General features: G+C 35.3%; 1 protein-coding gene across 1 annotated transcript; it reads left to right on the forward strand.

Annotated features, from left to right (window-relative positions):
- Positions 1-952: 952 nt before the first annotated feature.
- On the forward strand, positions 953-16,595 carry LOC141718486 (uncharacterized). The gene is made up of 2 exons (XM_074520869.1): positions 953-1,007; positions 16,144-16,595. The coding sequence occupies exons 1-2, from the start codon at positions 953-955 to the stop codon at positions 16,593-16,595; spliced, it is 507 nt and encodes a 168-aa protein (XP_074376970.1).
- The last annotated feature ends 8,537 nt before the right edge of the window (positions 16,596-25,132 follow it).

The raw sequence follows: 25,132 nt of genomic DNA on the forward strand, positions 1-25,132 counted from the left end.
CGTATGTCCTTTAATTAAATTAATTTCTGACAATTAATTTAATTAACATCTTTCATCCTTGATCATCCACTCAACCTTATAATTGTGCAAGAACAAATCTGCCTGCAGGATTAAGCACAAGTATCTTTATGAGCTTTCAAGAGGACATCATCACCCGAATATATGCTTCAGACACAGTTTCCTTTTATAATCAATATCCCACTCTGTATCGAATGTCATTTCCCAATACATAAATTCGTAATTTAAAATAAAAATCTCTAAGCCTTTGTATAGTTTCCTGGAAAAGGATATTCCCTTCAAATTCGATGAAGAGTGTCTAGCTGCTTTTGAGAGCTTGAAAAAGAGTTTGACTACAACACTTGTCATTACTGCACCCGATTGGAATGAGCCATTTGAGCTGATGTGTGATACTAGTGACTATGCAGTTGGAGCAGTTCTTGGCCAGAGAAAGAAGAACATTTTCCATGTGATTTACTATGCTAGTAAGACCCTTAATGGTGCTTAGCTGGATTACACTACTACAGATGACAATGTTCCATGCTGGTAATTGTCTATGGTTTTGAGAAATTTTGATCTTATCTGCTTGGGACAAAGATGACAGTGTACACTGCTCACGCTGATATTCGATATCTGGTCTCGAAGAAAAATTCAAAACCTCGCATGATTCGATAGATTCTCTTACTTCAAGGATTCGAGCTGGAAATCAAGGATTGAAAAGGTACAGAAAATAAATTAGTAGATCATCTATAATGCTTGGAAGAGCAAGGTAAAACTTCGGAGGATAAGACATTGATCAATGAATCTTTTCCTGATGAGCAATTATTTAGGGTGCAAGAAGAAGAACCATGGTTTGCAGATATTATGAACTATCTGGTGAGTAATGTCATTCCCCCAGATCTCTCATATGCTCAAAGGAAAAAGTTTCTACATGAGGTGAAGTGGTATCGATGGGATGGGCCGTTCTTGTTTAGACATGGAGCTGACCAGAATATCAGGCGATGCATTCTGTTAGTCCCTTAACAATATAGAAAGAATTACAGAAGGGGGGTTGAATGGAATTCTTGAACCTTTTTCTTAAAATAAAAATGTTTGAACTCGAATATAAATATAAGTGTGTTGATTAGCACAATACGGAATAAAAACTTAAGTGAATCAAAACACAAGTAATTAAAAACAAGAGTCTTTAAAAACTTTCTGGTGGATTTAAACAATTCCACCAGAGATATATATTATATCGAGAGAACTCTGTGTGCAAGAATGCTCACAGCTGCTTACAAATATGAACTACTGAGAATACAGAGAAATGCTAATAATTCTACTTACAAATGTTTCTCACTTTTTGTATCTCAGATCTTAGTTTCTATTTGCTACTTCTTGGTTTATATATTACCAAGATTACAAAGTTAAAAGACAGGATCATTGTAAAAACTATCGGGTCTAATGCTTTTTTACTTTGTTCTTTATTACCCAGTTAATAGGCTTCCTCATTCCATTTGCATACACTTCGACACATGTGACAAGTTGTCACTGTCAACTGATATTTGAATTCTTTATCCGTTGAGTACATGATCATCCGTCGACTTTATGATCATCCGTTGATGGCTTCATTGATCATCCGTCGACTGCTATATTAAACATCCGTTGATAGCTATTTGATCATTCATCGAGTGCTACATTATTTCACTAAGTAAAATCTACTTAGGTGTTTTGTTTGTGTAATCATCAAGTACACAACATATGCACAACAATCTCCCCCAATTTATGTCTACTGGAATTGGAGCCATAAATTAAGAGATACTTAATGATAACAAAACACCCTAAACATACTACTTTAAAGAGAAGTAGATAATACTGAAAAGTGCTTCAATTAATCAAAATGTACAAAGTTTAGCTCACAGTCATTTTTAAGATGCTCCTCTAGCCTGAGCAGATTTTTCTAGTTTCTTGAAGGTCTGGATCTTCTTCCAAGATTTCTGTTGTTTTTATCAATCTGATTTTGAAGCTGCCTGTGGAATTCCAGTTCATCGGATTCTGAGAGATTTAGCTTTTCTTGCATTTTCAAGAGAGTCTCATTGCTGGAGATGCTCAATTGGTCTTCCAATCTGAAGCATCTTCTCACCCTTTTGTCATCTATGAACTCCATCAGCCAGTAGGGCCTTAGATGCACTCTTTTCCCTATATATGGGAATAAGAGTCTTTGGGAGTGCATCTTTAGCTCTAACACTCCTTAGTTCTTCAATCTTCTTCAATACTAGTCTTCTTGCAGTGATATTGAACCCAAAGTTCTTCTTGAAGGATGAATAAACTTTAATCAGTACAACTTGGCTCTCTTGAAGAATCCTGTGAAGTGGCCACTGAATCTCCTTTCCTCCTTTGTACTTGAACACTAACCTTTCAGGTAGGTTCCTGTATGCATCAATACTTCTTACTTCATCTAGTTCATCCAGATAGAGGTTTAGATCAGAAAATTCTTTGATGTCACACAAGAAAAAGTAGTCTCCCTTATTGACTTTGGGTTGAGCTTTAACTACAGACTTGGATTTTAGAGGTGACATCTTCACATTCTTGAATGCTCTTGACTTTGTCCATTTTGGCTTGCTAAGGATTGGTAGATTGAAGTCTGGAATTGGTATGTTCTCCTATTCTACTGGCTCATCCTTGGGCACAATAGGTTCACCATGAATATTCATGTAGGGATCCACCACCCTTATGTCTTCAAATGCCACAAAGGGTTTTTATGCTTGAGTTGTGGCTGGTGTGGATTTCTTAGGAAATTGATCTTCCAATTTCTTGTCAACAATTTCTAGTTTCCTTTTAGTTCTTTTAGCCAATTGCTTCTTTCTTGGAGATTTCTCCAGTTCTTCAACTTGCTTCCTTGATTCAGTTGCTTCAGATGGTTGAGAGGGAATTTTTTGTGATGAATTTACAACATGTAGCTTGGCCAAGATATCAATCTGCTCTCTCTTTTGTTTAGCCTTTTTAGCATCTAGAGCATCCTGCTTCTTCTCCTGCTTCAATCTAGCTTTTTCTTCTCTCTTTGCTTGAGCAAATTGAGGGTGTCCAGCCACCACACAAATTTATTTCCCATTTCTGAAAATCTTAGCAATCCTCCTTTTAGAAACTGAATCAGCTGGATCTTTATAAAAGACAATTGATCTTGACAGAAGCTTCTTCTCATCAGGCTTGGGTGTCTCATATACAGTGTCCAAGGGGTTCTTCAAGGATGATTTTGAGTAGTTTGCCCTTGGTTTAAGAATCATTTCAGCCTTTGGAGATTTGATGCAGGAAGATTGTCCTCTTTCCAGATAGTTCATACTCATCTCATTCACACTAATTTTCTTGACTTGAGAGTGATGGATGGCTGACTTAACTGGCTCCTTGACAAGTTCAAACTTTTTTTGTATCTCCTCATCAATCTTCTTCCAGTTGACCAAACTCAACTGTTCTTTCTCAGCAACTTTCAAGTTAGCTGCTGCTGCTTGAATCAAATCTATACCATCTGCAACTGGTGGCTTTGAGACAGTAATTGAAGGCACAATTACTTTATTGATCTGTATTTGAAGTTTCTCCCCCTCACTTGGTCCTTTCTCCCCCTTTTTGTTATCATCAAGTTGAGGAGTCAAGCCTTGTGCTTTAGCTAGTTGTATTAGAAGACTGGTCTGAGACTGTTGATTTTGAAGAATAGTGGCCACTGAGTTTTCAATTACTTGAACTCTGTCTTCCAATTTGGCCAGCTTCTTTTCAGCATCTAATTCTCTTCTCAGTCTCAGGAGTAGATCCTGCATGGTACCATAGGGTATTATTTAATCCATCTTCTCAGAATTATAGGTCTTCAAGTCAGCTATATCCTTTTTAAGTTCATCCACACTCAGATTATGTCTTAATTGCTGTAGCTTCATGAGATGTAGAGAATCTAGGTGGGCTTGAAAAATAGCCTTGGTACCAGCATTTGAGGTGTTCTGAATGGCCTTTTGGATATACATGATTTGTTTGACTAAGGATACATTAAATTGTCCTGGTGTAGACTCCTTTATCAATGCCCATTCAGGTAGATCTGGAATGGAACTCAGGCCTTCATCTCCCCCTAAGTTCATGCTTCCATCAAATGAAACAGAGTCATCATCATTAGAATTTACTCCAAATTCTTCAGATGGCTCACCAGCTGTTGAAGGCATTAAATTGACAGCTGCTTTATCCCTTTGTAGAGATTCTAAAGTATGTACTAGATTTAAAGTCTTCTCTGCCTCCTCATTGCCCTGAGCAGTCAACAGTTGATAGGCTGACACAGGATGAGTAAAAGTGTCAGCATCCAAGGAAATGTTATCAATTACAGCTTGGTAATGTTGTTGAAGTTGTCTTTCCTTTTCTGCATCATCCACAATCATTGACTAATGAGCAATGGCTGGATCTACCCTTATATCCTCTGTACCTGCTTTTCTCTCATGTTCTCTCTTTTGTTGCATCAGGGTCTCACCCTGGCTCCCCACCCTCACACCCTCACCTTCACCTACTAAGGTGGGACTCCTCTCACTCCCTTTTGCCAATCCTGAAGAAATGGATTGTAGATTTTCACTCATTTTCTCTCCTTTTACCTGGGAGCAACCCAGCCTCTCACTCAAGACACTCTGCTCTCTCAATCCTAAGAGTGACTGTCCAACCACTAAATCTTCTCCACTTGAAATAATTGAAGTTTGAATTTGTGCAGAGATACTCGACGGATGAGTGATATCCATCGAGTGAGTGGTTCTGCTATCCGACGGATAACTGCTATTAGGCTTATCCGTCGGGATACAATCACTACTCGATGGATGAGCAATATCCGTCGTGAAAGTAGAAATGAATGAGGTGGGAAGAGAAACTATTGTTGACTCTGTGCTTATTGAAGAAATTTTAGGCACAGATGACACAATAGTTTCTGAAAGAATTGGCAAGTGAGCCAACAAATCATCTAAAAGATGATGCTCACTTGCACTGGATTTTGGCTTCCTCAACAGAGTTAAAGAAGGGGAATCAGGAATTGATGTGTTTATCATATCCACATCCAGAGAATTTGTTGGTGAGTATGGTGTTTGAGGTGCTTCTATAACTAGAGATTTTGGCTGTGACTCCACATTTATTGGAGCCACATCAAACTGAACTTGAGAAGGTGTAGTGACTGTGTCTTTAACACCAGTTTGCACTGTGTGTGTATCATGTGCATCCCCGGAGGTTTTAGATTTCTTCTTTCTTGTATAAGTTTGGGGTGATCTTGTGTCCCTAACCCTCTTGGCATGTGCTCTTGGTTGAGAGCTTTGTTCAATAACTACATCCTTTTGGGAGGATGCAGCTAGAAGTGAGCTTTTATCCTTTTTTAGCACTACAGTTTGTTGGGAAACTGCAGTGTGGCTAGGCTGGGATTCACTCAACTCTCCAACCTTATTCTTGGGGTTTCTTTGATGTTCACCCCTTCCCTCACCTGACTTACCCTCCTTCACACTCCCCTCTTTGGCTTTGGTGGATTTTTCAACTGGCATCTTTTGAGAGATACCAGAAGGGGTTTTCTTGGATTTAGATTTGGAAATAGTAGTAGGTTTGGTAGCTTTGGTAGGAAACTATTTGGTCATTGGCACAGTTGTCATAGCTACTCCTGAACTCAAAGAAATTGTGGAGGTTGGAATAGTTGTAGGGATGGATGAACCTACCTCACTTACCTGAGGTGCCTACATTACAGGAAAGTAGAATATTGGCACATCCTTGTGATGATTGGCCCTGTTCAAATCTGCAATAAGCCTTCTCTCTTGAACCCAACAATCCAGTTTATTGTTAGGGTTTTCAAGCACAATCTCTTCATAGAGGTGGTTAGCCAATAACATAAGAAATCTAGCATAATACACATTCTTACCTCTTTTAGCTAACTCACCTAATTTAAAACCTAACTCAAACAAGACAAGGTCACTGAAATTATAAAACTTATCTGTAACTAGCATATATAGCATGTTGAGCATTGAAATATTCACTGAATCAAAATTACTGATCTTTCCTGAGAAAACCTTTGTAACTACATCACACAAGAAACTCCACTCCTTTCTAAGACCCATTCTCCTAATATCACTCAGTTTAGAAGTAGGAAGTGCATAGTGCATGAAATTAAGCATATTTATGATATCAGTATCATTGTGTGGTGAAGTTATATTGTCAGTAGAGTTGTAGGTAGCAGTGGTCCACATCTCTTCAACAACTTCACAGAAGATTGTGGGTGATTCCAGCATGGCATAATTGAGCTTGCAATTCTTCACAAAGTCCATCATCTTGTGATAGTCATCCGATTGCTGAATACCCTTGTTAACTAATGCAATGAAATTGTTCTTTTCATAAATGTATCCAGTTTGAGACATAATCTTTACACCAGGTGCCATTATTTAGAGAATAAAAGCTTGAAGAGAAGGAGAGTAAGTGCTTGAGAGAGAATGAAATTAGAGCAGTTGAATTTGAGAATGATAAAAGAAAATAATTGTAATGACATAAGCTTTTATACTATCTCAAAAATAACTGATAAAAATAATAAAGTGAAATAAATTAACCAATAGAAATTGCCTAAAATAGCGGTTTAAAAAATAAACTGTAAAAATTCCACCCATTATCTGTCGTGTTATGCTTACAAACTGTAAGTATACTCGATGGATAATGTACAGGGAATTAACGGCTGAGATTAAGATAATTCGACGGATGAGGATAAACTGTTATCCGTCGAGACATAAAATATTCCAGAAAAGTAATTGATTTTTATTAGCAAATTGTGTGTCGACGGATGACCAAACTCGATGGATAAGGGTCATCCGTCGAGATGTAAATTTTGACTTAGCCAAAATTTCATCCAGGACTGAAAAATCAATTAAATTTCTGGCTGCATATCAACTTGCAAAATAACTCAGATAGATTTAAGAGTAATTAAGCATACCTAACTCACTTACCAACCTTGAAAAGGTGGATTCACCCACTGGCTTGGTAAAGATATCTGCAAGTTGCTTCTCACTTGGAACAAAATGAAGCTCCACAGTACCATTCATTACATGTTCCCTTAAGAAATGGTACTAGATATCTATGTGCTTTATCCTTGAATGTTGCACTGGATTTTCAGTGATGGCAATTGCACTTGTATTATCACAGAAAATTGGAATCCTCTCAACTTGCAAACCATAGTCCAGCAATTGATTTCTCATCCATAAAAACTGTGCACAGCAACTGTCAGTAGCAATATATTCAGCTTCAGCTGTAGAAGTAGAAACTGAATTTTGCTTTTTACTGAACCAGGACACAAGCTCGTTTCCTATAAATTGACAGGTTCCTGTTGTATTCTTTCTATTAATTCTACAACCTGCATAATCTGCATCCGAATAACCAGTTAGATCAAACCAGAATCTCTAGGGTACCAAATGCCAAGGTTTGGTGTTCCCTTGAGATATCTGAAAATTCTCTTAATAGCTATTAAGTGAGATTCTCTAGGATCAGCCTGAAATCTAGCACATAAACAAGTAGCAAACATTGTATCTGGCCTATTAGCTGTTAAGTACAGAAGTGAGCCAACCATGCCTCTGTAACTTGAAATATCCACAGACTTTTCAGTAGTGTTTAATTCAAGCTTAGTTGATGTGGCCATGGGAGTTTTTGCAGATGTAGAGTCCATTAGATCAAACTTCTTTAAAAGATCAAAAATATATTTAGTTTGACTAATGAATATTCCATCACTAACTTGCTTAACTTGTAAACCAAGAAAGTAAGTTAGTTCTCCCATTATACTCATTTCATACTTACTTTGCATCAATTTGGCAAACTTTTTGCAAAGTTTCTCATCTGTAGAGCCAAAAATAATATCATCTACATAAATTTGAACAAGTATACTAGAGCCATTAACATTCCTGAAAAATAAAGTTTTATCTACAGTACCTCTTGTGAAGTGGTTTTCCAAAAGGAACTTTGATAAAGTGTCATACTAGGCTCTAGGTGCTTGCTTCAGTCCATAAAGTGCTTTCAAAAGATAATAGACATGTTCTGGAAAATTTGGATCTTCAAAACCAGGAGGTTGACTGACATATACTTCTTCCTCCAAATCTCCATTCAGAAAGCCACCTTTGATATCCATTTGGTAGACCTTGAAATTGGCATGGGCTGCATAGGCTAAGAAGATTCTGATGGCTTCAAGTCTTGCAACAGGAGCAAATGTTTCATCAAATTCTATTCCTTCTTGTTGACAATAGCCTTTAGCAACCAATCTTGCTTTGTTCCTGACAACTATGCCATTTTCATCCATCTTATTTCTGAATACCCACTTGGTGTCTATTGGATTCTTTCCTTTAGGCTTGGGTACCAGCTTCCACACATTATTCCTTTCAAATTGGTTTAGCTCCTCCTGCATAGCTAATATCCAATCAGGATCCAACAAAGCTTCTTCTACCTTCTTTGGTTCTTCCTTGGAAAGAAAGCTGTTGTATAGACATTCTTCCTGAGTTGCTCTTCTTGTTTGAACTCTAGCAGAAACATCACCAATGATGAGCTCAAAGGGATGATCTTTTGTCCATTTCCTTTGTTGAGGTAGATTAGCTCTACATGAAGAGACCTCACTGTTGTCTTGATGTGTGATTGAGTTTTGACTATTTGAAACTGCCCCTGAGTTAGTGGATCTTTGATTTGAGAAAGGAGAACTTTCTATAGGTGATCTGTCTTGACTACTTGTTCCTTTTGATAACCCGACGGATGGTGAATTTTGAGTACCGACGAATGAAGTAGGTTGTCTCCCGATGGATAACGCAGATTACCTTCCGACAGATGAAGCATTGTGTAACTCGACAGATGTTGAGTTTTGTGCTTCATTGGTGGTAGATTTATCTGCATTATCCTTAGATACATTCTCTTGATCACTTTCATCATCACTTTCATCACTAACCATCTCCACATTGTCAAATTTGAGGCTCTCATGGTAATCTCCATCTTTCAGTCCTTCAATCTTTTTATCATCAAACACAACCTGTATTGATTTCACAACAATGTTGGTTCTTAGATTGTAGACTCTATATGCTTTACCAACATCATATCCAACAAAAATTCCTTCATCCGCTTTAGCATCAAACTTCCCATTTTGATCAGTTTGATTTCTCAGAATATAGCATTTGCAGCCAAAGACATGAAGAAAGTTTAGAGTTGGCTTCTTGTTCTTGAACAATTGATAGAGAGTCATGCATCTTGCTTGATTAACCAGAGAAATATTCTGAGTGTAGCATGCAGTATTTACAGCTTCAGCCCAGAAATATGTAGGCAGTTTAGATTCTTCAAGCATTGTCCTTGCAGCTTTAATAAGTGATCTGTTCTTTATTTCCACTACTCCATTCTGTTGTGGAGTCCCTGCTGCTGAAAACTTATGCAGAATCCCATTTTCCTCACAAAATGCTCTCATGACTGAATTCTTGAACTCAGTTCCATTCTCACTCCTGATTCTTCTAACCTTGAAATCAGGATAATTATTGACTTGCCTTATGTGATTGATGATGATTTCACTAGCTTCATCTTTAGACTTTAGGAAATATGTCCAAGAGAACTTTGAGAAATCATCTACAATTACTAGGGAAAATCTTTTACTTGAGATGAACAATACATTGACTGTTCCAAACAAATCCATGTGAAGCAGTTGCAAAGGCTCTTCAATTGTTGAATCAAGTTTCTTCCTGAATGATGCTTTAATCTGCTTCCCTTTTTGGCAGACATCACACAGTCCATCCTTTGAAAACTCCACTAGAGGAATGCCTCTTACTAGTTCTTTTTTTTTACCAGCTCATTCATGGTCTTGAAGTTTAAATGGGATAGCTTCTTGTGCCATAGCCAACTTTCATCTTGACTTGCTTTACTGAGAAGACAAGTTACAGATTCTGCATTAGATGAGTTGAAATCAGCTAGGTACACATTTCCTTTTCTCACACCATTGAGAACCACTTTGTTGCTTCTTTTATTAGTCACAACACAGGCTTCTGAGTTGAAGGTTACTGAATTTCCTTTGTCACAAAGCTGGCTGATACTCAACAGATTGTGTTTGAGACCATCCACTAAGGCAACCTCTGCAATGATGACATTGTCCATTGAAATCAAGCCATATCCCACAGTATAACCCTTGCTATCATCTCCAAAAGTAATACTTGGGCCATCTCTCTCTTTGAACTCTGTGAGCAGGGTAGAATCACAAGTCATGTGTCTTGAACAACCACTATCCAAGTACCAAAGATTCTTTCTGTTTCCCTGCACACATCAAAATCAAATCAAGTTGATTTTGATACCCAAGTTTCCTTGGGTCCTGCCTTGTTAGCTTTCTTTTTCTGTTTCTTAGGCCTTATTTCATTTGACTTAGGAATTTCAGATTCATTCTTAGTCATTTGAGTTGGGCCTTTGAAACCATTCATTGTAACATAATTATCATACATACTATGACTAACAGGAAATGGCATGCTGTGGGTAAACATGTTATTCCAGTAAGGTATGTTAAATGGCATATGTGGCATACTATATACAGCATAATAAGGATTAGGTGCAAATGGCATATTAGCAAACTGTGTATTCATGTTCCGTGTAGACATAACATTAACAGGCATGGGAGGCATGACATTCATGTTAGGAAATTGAGGCTGCACAGACAAGGAAGTAGGCATGGCAGATTTGCAATTAACAGACAGATGATTTACACTACCACACTTGACAGATTTTTTTGGGAGCATATTTATCAGGTGTGTAGTTATTGTGTTTGTTAATCCCTACTTTACCATTCCTATTGTTTTTCCTTTTAGTCTCTATTTTTACCTCAATCTTTTCAAGTCTGTCACTTAACTGTTTGACAGTCATGTGACCAATATTAGCCTTTTTCCCTTTCTTACCTTGACTTGACTCTCCTGAAACAAAATTCTTGGAAACAGACCCATACTTCTCATTCAGCTTAACTAGTGTGGCTTTGCTAATGGGCTTGCTCACAGCCGACGGATGAGGATTTTCATCATTCGACGGATAACATTTTTTGTTATTCGACGGATAGTCCTCGTCATCCGTCGAGTCTACATCTGTTAGCAGACCATCTACCAAATCAGGTTCTAGTTTCTCTTTGTTCCTTTTCCAGGCTTCATCACAGAAAGACTCGATTCCTTAAACTTTGGTGATTTTAGTATGGACATCCCTGGATGTTTTTCATGCTTTAATAACTTCTTATTCACGCTCGAGCTGCTTCTTTAAAATTTCTTCCTTTTTCAAGGACTCAGTTAATTCCTCCTTAGCAATCTTACACTCAATTCTTAATTTCTCAAAATCAATAAACTGAGACTCAAGCACATTATTTCTCTCACTTAAAAACAAATTATTTTCTTTGATTTTAGCATTTTCTTTAGTAAGAGACTTAAGTGTAACACGCAAATGATATAACTCTGTAGACATGTCATTAATGGCATCATTACATTCAGCTTTAGATAAATGTGCAAGGTTTGTAGTAATTACATGATTGCTTGAGGAACTTGTCTATGTTTCATTAGACTTGGCCATTAGGGCTAGATTGACATAGCTGACATCTTCATCTTCATCAAGACCATCTGCTGCCCAGTCATTTTCTTGTGTAATAAAAGCCCTTTCCTTTTGCTTGAGTAGATCAAAATATTTTTTCTTATAATCCACAGACTCAAACTTTTTCTTACTGGAATCTGACTTCCTACACTCACTAGCAAAATGCCCTGCCAAGCCATATTTGAAACATTTGAATTTTGACTCATCCACCATGTTTCTATTTGGCTTGGCTGTTCCAAAGTTCTTCTTGAACTTGAGTTTGGCAAATCTCCTAGAAAGAAATGCTAGGTGCTCATCAATGTCCTCCATATCATCTTGGCTTAATGAATCTTCACTTTCTACTGGAAGCCCATTGCCCTTGTTCTCACAGACCTTTGAAGTTGATTCAACAGCTTCCATCTTCACTTCCTTCTCCTTTTCCAACTCAGCAACTAGTGCAATGGATCCTCCTTTCTTTTTTCCTCTCTCCATCCTTTCATCCTGCTCTATTTGAAGCTCATAGGTTTTTAGGATGCAATACAGTCTCTCCAAAGTAAACTCCTTATAATCTTGTGAGTTTCTTAATGAGACTGTCATTAGTTTCCATTCCTTTGGAAGAGATCTAAGGAATTTCAGATTAGAGTCTTTAGTCTGATAGACCCTTCCATGCAATTTGAGAGCATTTAGTAGTTTTTGAAACCTACTAAAAATGTCAGTAAGTGACTCACTTTCCTCATTGTGAAAATGCTCATATTGCTGAATCAAGAGCTGCATCTTATTTTCTCTAACTTGCTCAGTGCCATCACAGATTATCTGTATAGTATCCCAAACTTCCTTGGCAGTTTTGCAGTTGATAATGTTGTCAAACATGTCTGCATCAACTCCATTAAACAGAATATTCATGGCCTTTTTATCCTTCCTGACTTGTTCAATGTCAGGATCAGACCATTCATGCCTTGGCTTGGGGACTGATGGCTCGTTTCCTGTTGCAGCTCTCATTGAAACATAAGGGCCTCTTTCTATGCAGTCCACATAGGCCTCATCTTGAGAAAGCATATGAAGATGCATCTTTATCTTCCAATGATGGTAATTATCTTTATCTAGAAAAGGAATCTTGACTCCAACATCCTTCTTGCTCATCTTGCTGAATTGTTTTGATCTTTAAACTCCTTATAAGTTAAGAGCTTGCTCTGATTCCAATTGTTAGTCCCTTAACAATATAGCAAGAATTACAAAAGGGGGTTGAATGGAATTCTTGAACCTTTTTCTTAAAATAAAAATGTTCGAACTCGAATATAAATATAAGTGTGTTGATTAGCACAATGCGGAATAAAAACTTAAGTGAATCGAAACACAAGTAATTAAAAACAAGAGTCTTTAAAAACTTTCTGGTGGATTTAAACAATTCCACCAGAGATATATATATTATATCGAGAGAACTCTGTGTGCAAGAATGCTCACAGCTGCTTATAAATATGAACTACTGAGAATACAGAGAAATGCTAATAATTCTACTTACAAATGTTTCTCACTTTTTGTATCTCAGATCTTAGTTTCTATTTGCTACTTCTTGGTTTATATATTACCAAGATTACAAAGTTAAAAGACAGGATCATTGTAAAAACTATCGGGTCTAATGCTTTTTTACATTGTTCTCTATTACCCAGCTAATAGGCTTCCTCATTCCATTTGCATACACTTCGACACATGTGACGAGTTGTCACTGTCAACTGATATTTGAATTCTTTATCCGTTAAGTACATGATCATCCGTCGACTTTATGATCATCCGTTGATGGCTTCATTGATCATCCGTCGACTGCTATATTAAACATCCGTTGATAGCTATTTGATCATTCGTCGATGGCTTTGTTAATCATCCGTCGATAGCTATTTTGGCACTTGACTTCAATTCATTTATGCAGAATTACAAGATATCATCTATGTACAATTAATCAACCTATTCTGCATATGTAATTAAAGTCAACATGACTTATATGCTACTACAGAATCTATACAAAGGTGTATGCAGAAATGTGCTACAGACTCATTATTACATAAGCTACTCACTCGATGGATAATAAGTCATCATCCGTCGGGACTATAATGATTTATCCGTCGGGACTATAATCCTTATCCGTTGAATGCTACATTATTTCACTAAGTAAAATCTACTTAGGTGTTTTGTTTGTGTAATCATCAAGTACACAACATATGCACAACACATTCCCTATAGTGAGATGGAGGGAATCTTGCGAGACTGTTATTCTACTGTGTATGGTGGACATTATGGTGGAGAGAAGATAGCAGCTTGTATCCTTCAAGCAAGATTCTTCTGGCCTACTTTGTTTAAGGACGCTCATCAGTTCATTTTGAGATGTGATCGCTGCCAACGAGTTGGTAATATATCCAAGAGAGACGAGATGCCTCTTAATGTGATGCTCGAAGTTGAAATTATCGATGTTTGGGGAATCGACTTCATGGGGCCATTTGTCTCATCCTGCAATAATTAATATATTCTGTTAGCGGTGGGTTATGTGTCCAAATGGGTCAAGGTGAAAGCTTTACCAACCAATGATGCGAAAGTGGTGATTAGCTTCCTTGAGAAGCAGATATTCACGCATTTTGGCACTCCACGAGTTATAATCAGTGATGAAGGCTCGCATTTCTACAATTGCAAGTTCATTGCGTTGATGGAAAAGTATCACGTGAATCATCGTATTGCCACAACCTATAATCCTCAAACTAATAGGAAAGCTGAAGTGTCTAATCGGGAGATTAAACATATCTTGGAGAAGGTGGTGAGTCCATCAAGAAAAGATTGGTCTTTGAAGCTAGATGAAGCTGTTTGGGCATATAGTGAAGGGTTTTTAGCACATAAATGTAGCGAAAACGTAAATTTAAATCTTAAAAAAAACCGAAACCCTCCGCAGGATCCATGCGAAAAATAATATTTAATTCGTAGTTCAGTATGTTTACCTTAAGAAGCTTTATGTTAATGGAAAGATAGAGGTCTTTAATGGCGATCCAAAAATGATGAACGGAGATCCTTAGCAGCTGCTCCTCAAGTGTGAAGCACTCCACCGGTATCCACCAAGAAAATGAGGAGGAGGAGATGGAGAGAATTAGGGTTTTGTAAATCTTTTTGGTTGAGGCAAAAATAGGGTCTATAATAGTATATTTATAGGCAAAATTTTCAGCTGAAAATTTTCCCATAAATTATTATTATTATTATTAACCCTTTATTATTCTCACTAATAATTAAAACACCTTTTAATTATTAATCCTTTTTCTAAACTCTTTAGAAATAATTCTCTCACTTGATTTAATTTCCAAAAATTAAATTCTTAATTAATAATATTAAGAACCTTTTCTTAATTAATTTATAATCAATTAAATCTCATTTAATCAATTATTAAATTTTCCAAATAATTATTTAATTCATAAATAAATAATTATCAGCCATTATTAATTAATTCCTCCACCATTAAATCATTCTCTTTTATGGTGTGACCCTGTAGGTTCAATATTAAGTCGGTAGTAGAAATAAATAATAATAAAACTATTTTATCATTATTTATATAAATTCTCTAATTCATTAAATATGATTAATTAATTAATCATATTTATTCTACATCGTGAGGGATACTTCTCAGCATATCGCGACTATCCGGATAATACGAATTCACTGCTTAGAATACCAAGAACCTATTCAGTGAGTAGTTACCGTACAATCAATTCCTTCTACCCTGCAAGGTCACGATTAAATACAAGGCATGGAACTTGTGTCAAGCCTATCTTATTTAATCACTTGCATTCCCATTCACTATGCTTAGTTCTATTTAATGTAAATTAGAAACTCCTTTCTAATTTCATTCACTCTGGCCAGAGATTCCTGAACTAGCATAAGTGGATCAGCATTGAACATTCTCTTCCTTCACTGGAAGGGGTAGATCCTTTATTGATCATACACTATCTTCGTGTACAAATTCCTATACCCAGTAGAGCCCTTATAATTGTCCCTTGAGACTAAGAACTAAACCAAAGCATAGTTCAGTGTACACAAGATGACTATGATGACCTCAAGTCTAAGGATACTTGTACAGCTATCACTATGTGAACAACTACTGACACGTGAGTGAACTCCATCAGTTGTTCAGCTGTGTGAGTCATGTTCAGTAAACTTATTCTATAATAAGCACCTACATACTAGCTATAGTGTCACCACACAAATTTCTATGAGAACAGACATCCTTCATAATGAAGCAAGCATAGTATGTACTGATCTTTGCGGATTATTAATTACCAGTTAGTAATCCTACGATCAGGAACTATTTAAGTTTAGAGTTATCATCTTTTAGGTCTCATTATTATGATCTCATCACAATCCATAAAAAGCTTTACTCTAAACTTGGTATATCTTATTTCAACATTTAAATAGACAGAGCCCGCAATAAAAACAAAACAAGTCTTTTATTAATATCAATGAAATCAAAACAGATTACATAAAAGTTATTCCTAAATACTCATACATTATTAGACTTAGGACATATCTCTTTCATATAGAACATAATTTAAGACTCCTCTTGGTATGTCTCATTTCCAGTTGGTGTAAGGAAGGCGTGTCATTTGCCTGCGGAGTTAGAACAAAAAGCATATTGGGCTTTGGAGAAGCTAAATCTTGACTTGGAAGCTGCTGGAGAGAAAAGAATTCTTCAATTAAATGAACTCGAGGAGTTTCGACTACAGGCTTATGAGAATAACAAAGTGTACAAGGAGAAAGTCAAGAGATGGTATGATAGAAGATTAGTGCGCGAGTCTTTTGTTCCCGGTCAGAAGGTTCTATTGTACAACTCTTATCTTCGACTTTTTTTGGGAAAACTTAAGTCGAGGTGGTCTGGGCCATTCACGGTCAAAATTGTGTTTCCACATGGAGCTGTGGAGAATTTTGATACGCATCAGGACCAAGCATTCAAGCTGAATGGGAAGAGATTGAAGCATTACTATGGAGAAACGGTGAACCGCGAGTTGGTGAGCGCCGTTCTTTCATCAATGTGAATCCGAGATTTCACGTCAAGCTAGAGACAAAAAACAAGTGCTTCGTGGGAGGAAACCCATGTGTGTTGTGTAGTGAAATTCATCAAGAGAAAATGAAAAAATAGAAAAAAGAAAAAAAGAATTCAATTTTCCAGAAAGCTGGCGTGCCCGCGCCAAATAAGGGGCGACCGCGCGGAATGAACAGAAAGCTGGCACGCCCGCGCGGTGAGGTGGGGCGGCCACGCAAAGTCTCTGCAAAAAGAAAAAAAAGGTGAAAAACAAGAAAAAAATTAGGAAAAAAACCCCAAAACAAACCCAGCCAAATTTTAACTCTTTTCTACCCTAATCCTAATCTAATTCTTAGATTAGGATCGTGTTTTGACTTGAATTCGAAGATTTAACGAGCCCAGGTTGCCCAAAAGCCTATATTTATAAATAAAAAGACATTTTTGATAACAAGGAGACCAGGGAGAGCAATACGAAGACCTAGAGAGTGCAAGACGGCTACGGAGAAGAAGACTTTTATATTCTTCATTACAGTTGTACTTCGAATGCTTGTTTTCAATTTCTCTTTGAACCCTAGTACTCTTATCTTATTTATTATCATGTTTTCATTGGAACCCATGGCGACGATGAGTTCGATCATGAACTAATCGTTGTTATGGGGTTCTAGCGGATTTATCTATGGATTTCAATAGTTAATTGTTTTCAATCCTTTGTGTGGTGATTTATGATTTCCTAGTTTGGTTGTGCTTATTCGTCTTTAATGCGTAGCTAACATCTAAGATTGTTTATTAATCTTTATTGAAGTGACAGTGAATATAGAGGTTTAGAACTTGCCATGCTAGCATAGGTTTATGTATAAATTGATATACATAATTCGTGGGTAATTTTAACCATCTTATTCACCCTATGTAATCACGATAGATAACTTTCTCTTAAACCGTCATGTTTTCAATCTTTATAGATATATAGGGACTAAGCATAATGGTGTTTATTCAACTTCTATCTTAATTTTGGATGTTTGATAGTAAGGTATACATATAACGAAAGTTAGTGTATACTAGTTTTGTGTTATCTGATTAGTTGTCATCAATATCACATTCTAAGGTTAAAGACATAACTTTGAATGAAGTATTTAATGAAGTTAGAATCCCATGTTTATTTGCATATAAGTAATTCAATCTTAATTCTCTTAGTTAATGTTAATTTGTATAATCTCTTAATTAAATCAAAACTCAATTTTTTACTTATCTTAGCATTGAACAATAACCATACATTGTTACATAAGTGCATAATCTGAACTTAACCTTACTCGATTCTCTGTGGGAACGAACTCGGCTTAAATATTATACTACTTGTGATCACGTGCGCTTGCGTGTTGTTATTCCCTAACAATACAACAAGAATTATAGAAGGGGGTTGAATGTAATTCTGGCTAGTTTGTTATAACTTGATAAATATAACAGTGTTTGATTAGAAATGGTGCGGAATAAAAAGTAATAGAAATCAAAACACTAAGTAATAAAAACATAAGCTTTTAAAACTTTTTGGTGGATTTGTAAGTATCCACCAGATATATATATATATATATATATATATATATATCAAATAAGAACCCTGTGAAGCTTTGAATAGCTCGCAGCTGCTTACAAGTTTGAACAATAAAACTACAGAGAAATGCCTACAGAATACAGCTTGATATGTTTCTCTGAAAATAGGCTTGCTTAGTTAATTGTTCTACTTACTACACTTGGTTTATATATCACCAAGTTTACATGATAATAAGACAAGATAATAAAATAAAAAATATCTAGTCTAACTCCATGCTACTTCACTACTCTATTCCAGCATCTTTGAATATCTTCACAATTGCATGGAAATGGTAATGCTTCTTTGTTCTCAAATTCCTGCTTAACAGGCTGCCACATTCCTTTTGCAAACACCCAACGCATGTGACTGTGTTGTCACTGTCAACAGCTATTTGAATTTGATCATACGTTGGGACTATGCTTGTCATCAGTCGGGATCTTTGTTGATCATCCGTCGGGAGTCTTTGTGAGCCATCTGTCGGGAGCCTTTTATGTCACTTGACTCCATTTCATTTATACAGAATTACAAGACATCTTATATTTATAATTAATCACCCTATTCTATAAATCCATTAGTAGTCAACATGACTCATATACTCCTACAGAATCTACACAATAATGCTTGCAGAAATGTGCTATAATTCTTATTTGTTATATAAGCTACTCACTCGATGAATGTCAGTTTGTCATCCGTCGGGACTATAAAGTTCATCCGTCGGTACTATATTTGATCATCCGTCGAGTGCTACAAAATTCACTAAGGTGTTTTGTTAACTTATCATCAAGTTGACAACATATTTCTTACAATCTCCCCCAATTTATGTCTACAGGAATTGTAGCCATAAATTAAGAGAAACTTGATGATAACAAAACACACTAAAAATACAGATTAAAAATTAGTAGATGAAACTGATAAGTGCTACAGCATTTATTAAAAATGAACAATGCAAAGTGTACAAAGAGTTCTCACAGTTATTATCAAGGTGCTCCTCTAGTATGAGCAGATATTTCTATTTCCTTGATTGTTTGAATTTCTTCCAAAGATTCCTGTTGTTTTTCTCTATTTGATTCTGGAGTTTTCTGTGGAATTCAAGTTCATCAGCTTCAGATAGATCCAACATTTCTTGCATTTCCAATAGAGTCTCATTGCTAGAGATACTCAATTGGTTGTAATTTAAAAATTCTCAGAATATTCCAAACTTAAATAAATATGAGTTTTGTAATTTTTGAAGAATTTTGGAAATAAATACGAATTTTACAAATAAATGAAATCAGAAAATCATATAGGGCTAAATAATTGATGAAATATTGATTTCTAAATTTTATAAAATCCCAAAAATAATTATTGTAATTATAAAGTCATAAAAATAATTTTTAAGATAATTTAAATATTTATGAAATTAAATTTTCAATAAAATCACTTTTAAAGATAAAAACAAAATGATACGACTCGGTAATTAATAATACAAATAATCCTCAATCATAACTGAGTCCCACACAATTAATATTACATACAACACATAGCAGACATAATATCCATCTAATCCCTAATATTACTAAACGAACTCAATTTACTGATATCAATAAAATGATCGGTTTTCAAATAAACTTTTGAAAATAATACATTTAAATAAATATTTTCAGAAATTAATAAGGATCGATTTAACACTTAACAATTAGCACATTACCATTTAATAACACAAACTCGTCAAATAGGAATAAAATATCCACCATTTTATTCCTTCTAAATCAGAAAATCACATAAACATATTCAAATATTAATCATAATAATTCTGAAAATACGGGATATCACAATCTACCCCCCTTATAAGGATTCCGTCCTCGGAATCAGCAGAAGAAAGCACTAAGGGTTTTCTAACCAACTTTCCATTTCCAAATAACCATAATTTTCCATAATCTCAAACAAATCTTGTATTCCTTGTATAATAAAACTTTTACAGGAGCTTCACTGTGTACCACTGTTCCGTCTACATCCTTTGACCAATTCCTCAATAGCATCACTTTTATTGATCACGAGAAAGAAGAATAGAGAGAAAGATAAAGAGAAAGAAAAGAAAGAGAGAGAAATAAAGAAACAGACCGACTTCGATATATGCCACTGATATTTTAATCACATTGCATTCCACTGTTGCCCTTGGTAATCCCATCACATAACCTTGCTTTGACTTGACGAGGATAACTCAGCTTAACTTGATTGGAATACCTTCGAATATTTGGAATGATAAAATCATGGAATTTCAAAATCTGAATTTGATACCATAACGGAACCAAAATCTGAATTTGAGAAAAAGTATTGTTGAAATAAAAGAATAACTGAGAGATCAATATGATCAAATGAACTTGGTATTGCGTGCCCAAATTAAGACACTACTAAAGGTGGTTAACCTTCATGTATTCACAATACACACAAGTGATGGCGTCCCATCCAACTCCTATCACACAGACAGGTATACCTTGTATCCCCTATAGTTAGGGTTGTTCATCTCATTCAAAATAAAAGAATATAAAAAGAATCCAAAATCAAATGAATAAAACTGGAAAGATTTGAAAGATGATATTTTTGAAGAAAATGAAATCCAGAAAACAAGATTCTGTAACAAAATGATTAAACGAGTGTTAGGGAATATAAACTCTAACAGATACCTCTTTTGAGAGAGGTCAAAAGAAATTATAGAAAGAGAAGGTATTGCCAAAGTCTTAATACTTATCTTCTATTTGAATTCTTCTGTTAACTCGTCATCCGATTCTCGACACTTCTTCATATCCAGGGATATCGATAATTTTCATCGTCGTCAAATCGTAGTAGCCTCGGAAGATTCCACCATAGAAGTTTGCAGCTTCCCAGAGTTCCATCCAACTCAACACAACCATCTCGAACGAATGCGCCTATCTTAACTTACTCGTTGATACTATATCCAATAGTCCAACATGAACTCGATATGAGCTCAAGCGTCCTCACATAGCTATACACACTCCTACACACTCTCGTTTCTAGTTTACTATAACCTCAGCTCTGATACCAACCTGTAACGCCCTCAAATCTGGGGTCAGAGGATTTGGTCGTCACTATAAAACTTCAAACCAAATCAACCTGTTTAATCAATAAATAAATGCCAGCGGAAGATATTTATCATAAATGACCCCAAACTAATCCAAGTTCTTTTAAGGTTATAGTTCTAGAAACAAGAATTCCAAATTTCATAAATAATTTTTCACTTTCTTTTAAAACTCTGTTCAATAAATTTTCAATTCTAAACTAATCCGCTAGTATAACTTCGAAAAGAAGTATACTAGGCCCAACTATATAATAACACAATTATAATATAATATAATATAAACCACTTTACACAATAAAACTTACACTAGTTCGCAAACCCTGGACCAACCACCTTCCAAAAGCTTCTTCTTTGCTTCCTCGAATTACGCAGCTAAACAGCGCAAGCTAATCCTCACTGGAGGTTAAATTTGAAAACAGGCAAGTATGAGCGAAAGAAATGCTCAGCAAGATCATTATAACATATATAGGGTCGTTTTGATATAAAACCGACATCTGCATTAGAGCAGAACATTTAAAATCATAATTGCTGAATCATAAAATTTTAGTTGAGGAACCCCATAATTGATTCCTTAATTGTATTCACAACCATTTTGATATTTTTGAGCGAGATGCTTCAGTAATACTTTGAATCTTAACGAGAATAAAACTCGTAAAACAGTGTTTACGAAAATATCGTAAACAACAATAACATGAAACAATGATTATAGAGTAGATCATAAACTCATTCAAAACCGAACTCTTCAAATTGATACTTACTTTGCTGTCATATCAAATTAGATATCAATACAAACTTTGATGCTCACAACACCCATACTGAAGTCCACATAAATCATCTATACTAATACCACCTTTGATATTTAACAACAACGTAAGTATAAGCATAAACCAGAATCTGAATCAAAACTACATTTTACCATTATCTAAAATAGAAAACAGTTGATAAATCATTTATTCTATGAATATCAAAAATGATATGATAATTTAGATTAGGATCATCCTTCGACGGACGTACTATCACATGTTGATCAGCCGTGTGATAGCACAAGGTCATGATTCATAGAAACGTGACCCCAAAAACACGAGTACTCAAACAAAATGCAATATACCTGCCTGTGGCAAAAATTGTGTCATAATATTCCATATGGCACTTAGAAATAGCCCTCCGCTGGACCGTCCGTCCCGGTCACTTACGCAATTATGATCCAATCTTAAAACCTTTTATTGAAATGGGGTCATGATAATCTACACCCAAAATAATTTTATTCCCCCAATTCTTGGGTAGGAATATTCGCAACCAAATCACTTTTCTCAAAATCCAAAACATTTATAAATCCGATAATTTGATAACTAAAATCACTTGACTATTCAGAACATAGAATAACAGATGAGTATTTGTATAAACATAATTATTTAATTCAGCGATATGTAAAATATCTATCTATCTTGAACTGAGAATAGGGAAAGCAATACTTGCATGATAAGATTTAAAATAAATATCACTTGAACAATAAGTGATGATAGGGATACTTGCCTTTGGGTTTTAGTAGTTAGTCACACTCGCAAAGACGCATCTATTCTGACATTTTGTCTCAAAGCATCACCGTCCTATTTTTGAACACTTTACTGATATGTTGCTCCTGCGATTGCTAGAAGCCAGATATCCAATGCCATTCCATCTTACTATTTATCCATCGTCTTGTCCCGATCAACTCGAGAGATCTGCATCTATAATTAAAATATAGAACTTTAATCGCCTAAACGATAATCACTCGACGAACTGTGCGTCAAAAGCCTATCGTCTACCCATATGATAGCCCATACATAAATATAACAGACAATCATAGGACTCTTGATCTACATCACACATAATTCACATAGTACATAAGCACATAAATCATGTATCACATATGACTCGGTTCATCAAAAGGTTCGACCCAGTGTGTTTAAAACTGAAATCGGGTCAAAAATATGATTTATCGATCAATAATTGACTCATAATGCTTTGTAAAACAAGCAACCTTTCGAAACCAAAGGATTTGGGTCTCGAAAGTATTTTTATTGAAAGCGGAATATTTTTTTCTGAGTCTAGAGGTGTTCGTTTTGTATTAAACGGACAAACGGTTTATTTATTATGAATTTTTGAATATTTTGCGGAATTAAAACGGGTCTCCGAATCATTTTATAACTAAATAATAGGGCTCGAACACCCGAAAATAATTTTATAAGAATTATCAAGCCTGGAAATTAATTTAAAATAATATTTTAACGCTCGAACTATTTTTCGGAATTTTTAAATCATAAGAAATAATTAACTCGAATTAAATAATCAATTAAAATTCATAAACTAAATAATTTGGATTTATTTTCGAATAATAATAAAAATAATAATCTACAGAACTAAAAAAATAATATTTTCTTGGAAATTGGATAGCACCTCCTCTATTTCTCGGGCTGCCAGTCGATATCATATCGACACAACCAACAACAATCAACACAATAATTTATATTTACGCGTATAAACACTCCAGAAATGAATAACACGGCCACCTGAACCAAAACTCGGACCAAAAGTGACTTCTCCAACAATTTCTAAAAATTGTGAAATAAATATATAAACACTAACATGTTATAATATACACAAGTACGAAGGCGGGATTTCAGAATCGTTACCCAAAATAAATTCTGATCAACCCGAAGAGAAAATCTGATGTCCGGAAAATATCTTCAGAAAAATCCGAAATTAATGGTCATAGACATATACACGCTGAGATGCCATGTGGAGTAATCAACGCCTTCAAACTCCTTTTCTATGTCCCGAAAATAAATTAAAACGGAAATATAACGGAAATATGCCCCGCAAATTTTCTTCTCAAAACCTCGCAATATATATACCTATGCATAGGTATCGAAGCGCTGATCGTTTATATATATAATAATTGAAATTTGGACGAACGGTTTGTAATATATGAATTTTTGAAAATCAAAAGTAATTAAATACATACGAGAGAGAGAGGAGAGACATAAATAAAGGAAAGGGAAGGGGGATGAACAGGGGAACACAGGCGGCAGGGGGGGTGAGGGGGTGGGGTGGTGCGTGGCGCTGGGGTGGGGGTACTTGGGGGTTTGTGTTTGTGTTTTTTTTTAGCCAACACAAGCTACGTGCTCAACAAAGGAGGTAGGCAGCTGCCACGCGCCTGTCCCTCATTTGCAGCCTTAACTTTGTCCCGCAATTTGCGTTTTAACGGAAAAACTTGCGAGTAAAATTAACTTGAAAAATTACCGAAATACTTTTAAAATTCTCGGAATATTTAAAAACTAATAAAATAAAATTTTCATAATTTTTAAAACATTTTTGACTCGTGCGCTATACCCGCATTTTACAATTAACGAACCAAGCTGCACTTGAAACAAATTCAGAAAACCATGAAAATAGTCTTAAAATGTTACAAATATCCCGAAGTTAATAAAAACATAAATTTCTTAATTTTAAAATAATTTTTGAAATGCAATTTATACACGCTTTTAGCAATTAAACGATTCAACGCGCGAGTAAAATTAATCCTAAAAATTCCCAAAATAATTTAAAAATTCTCAGAATATTCCAAACTTAAATAAATATGAGTTTTGTAATTTTTGAAGAATTTTGGAATTAAATACGAATTTTACAAATAAATGAAATCAGAAAATCATATAGGGCTAAATAATTGATGAAATATTGATTTCTAAATTTTATAACATCCCAAAAATAATTATTGTAATTATAAAGTCATAAAAATAATTTTTAAGATAATTTAAATGTTTATGAAATTAAATTTTTAATAAAATCACTTTTAAAGATAAAAACAAAATGATACGACTCAGTAATTAATAATACAAATAATTCTCAA

This window comes from Apium graveolens, chromosome 4, assembly GCF_009905375.1.
Source record: "Apium graveolens cultivar Ventura chromosome 4, ASM990537v1, whole genome shotgun sequence".
Lineage (NCBI taxonomy): Eukaryota > Viridiplantae > Streptophyta > Magnoliopsida > Apiales > Apiaceae > Apium > Apium graveolens.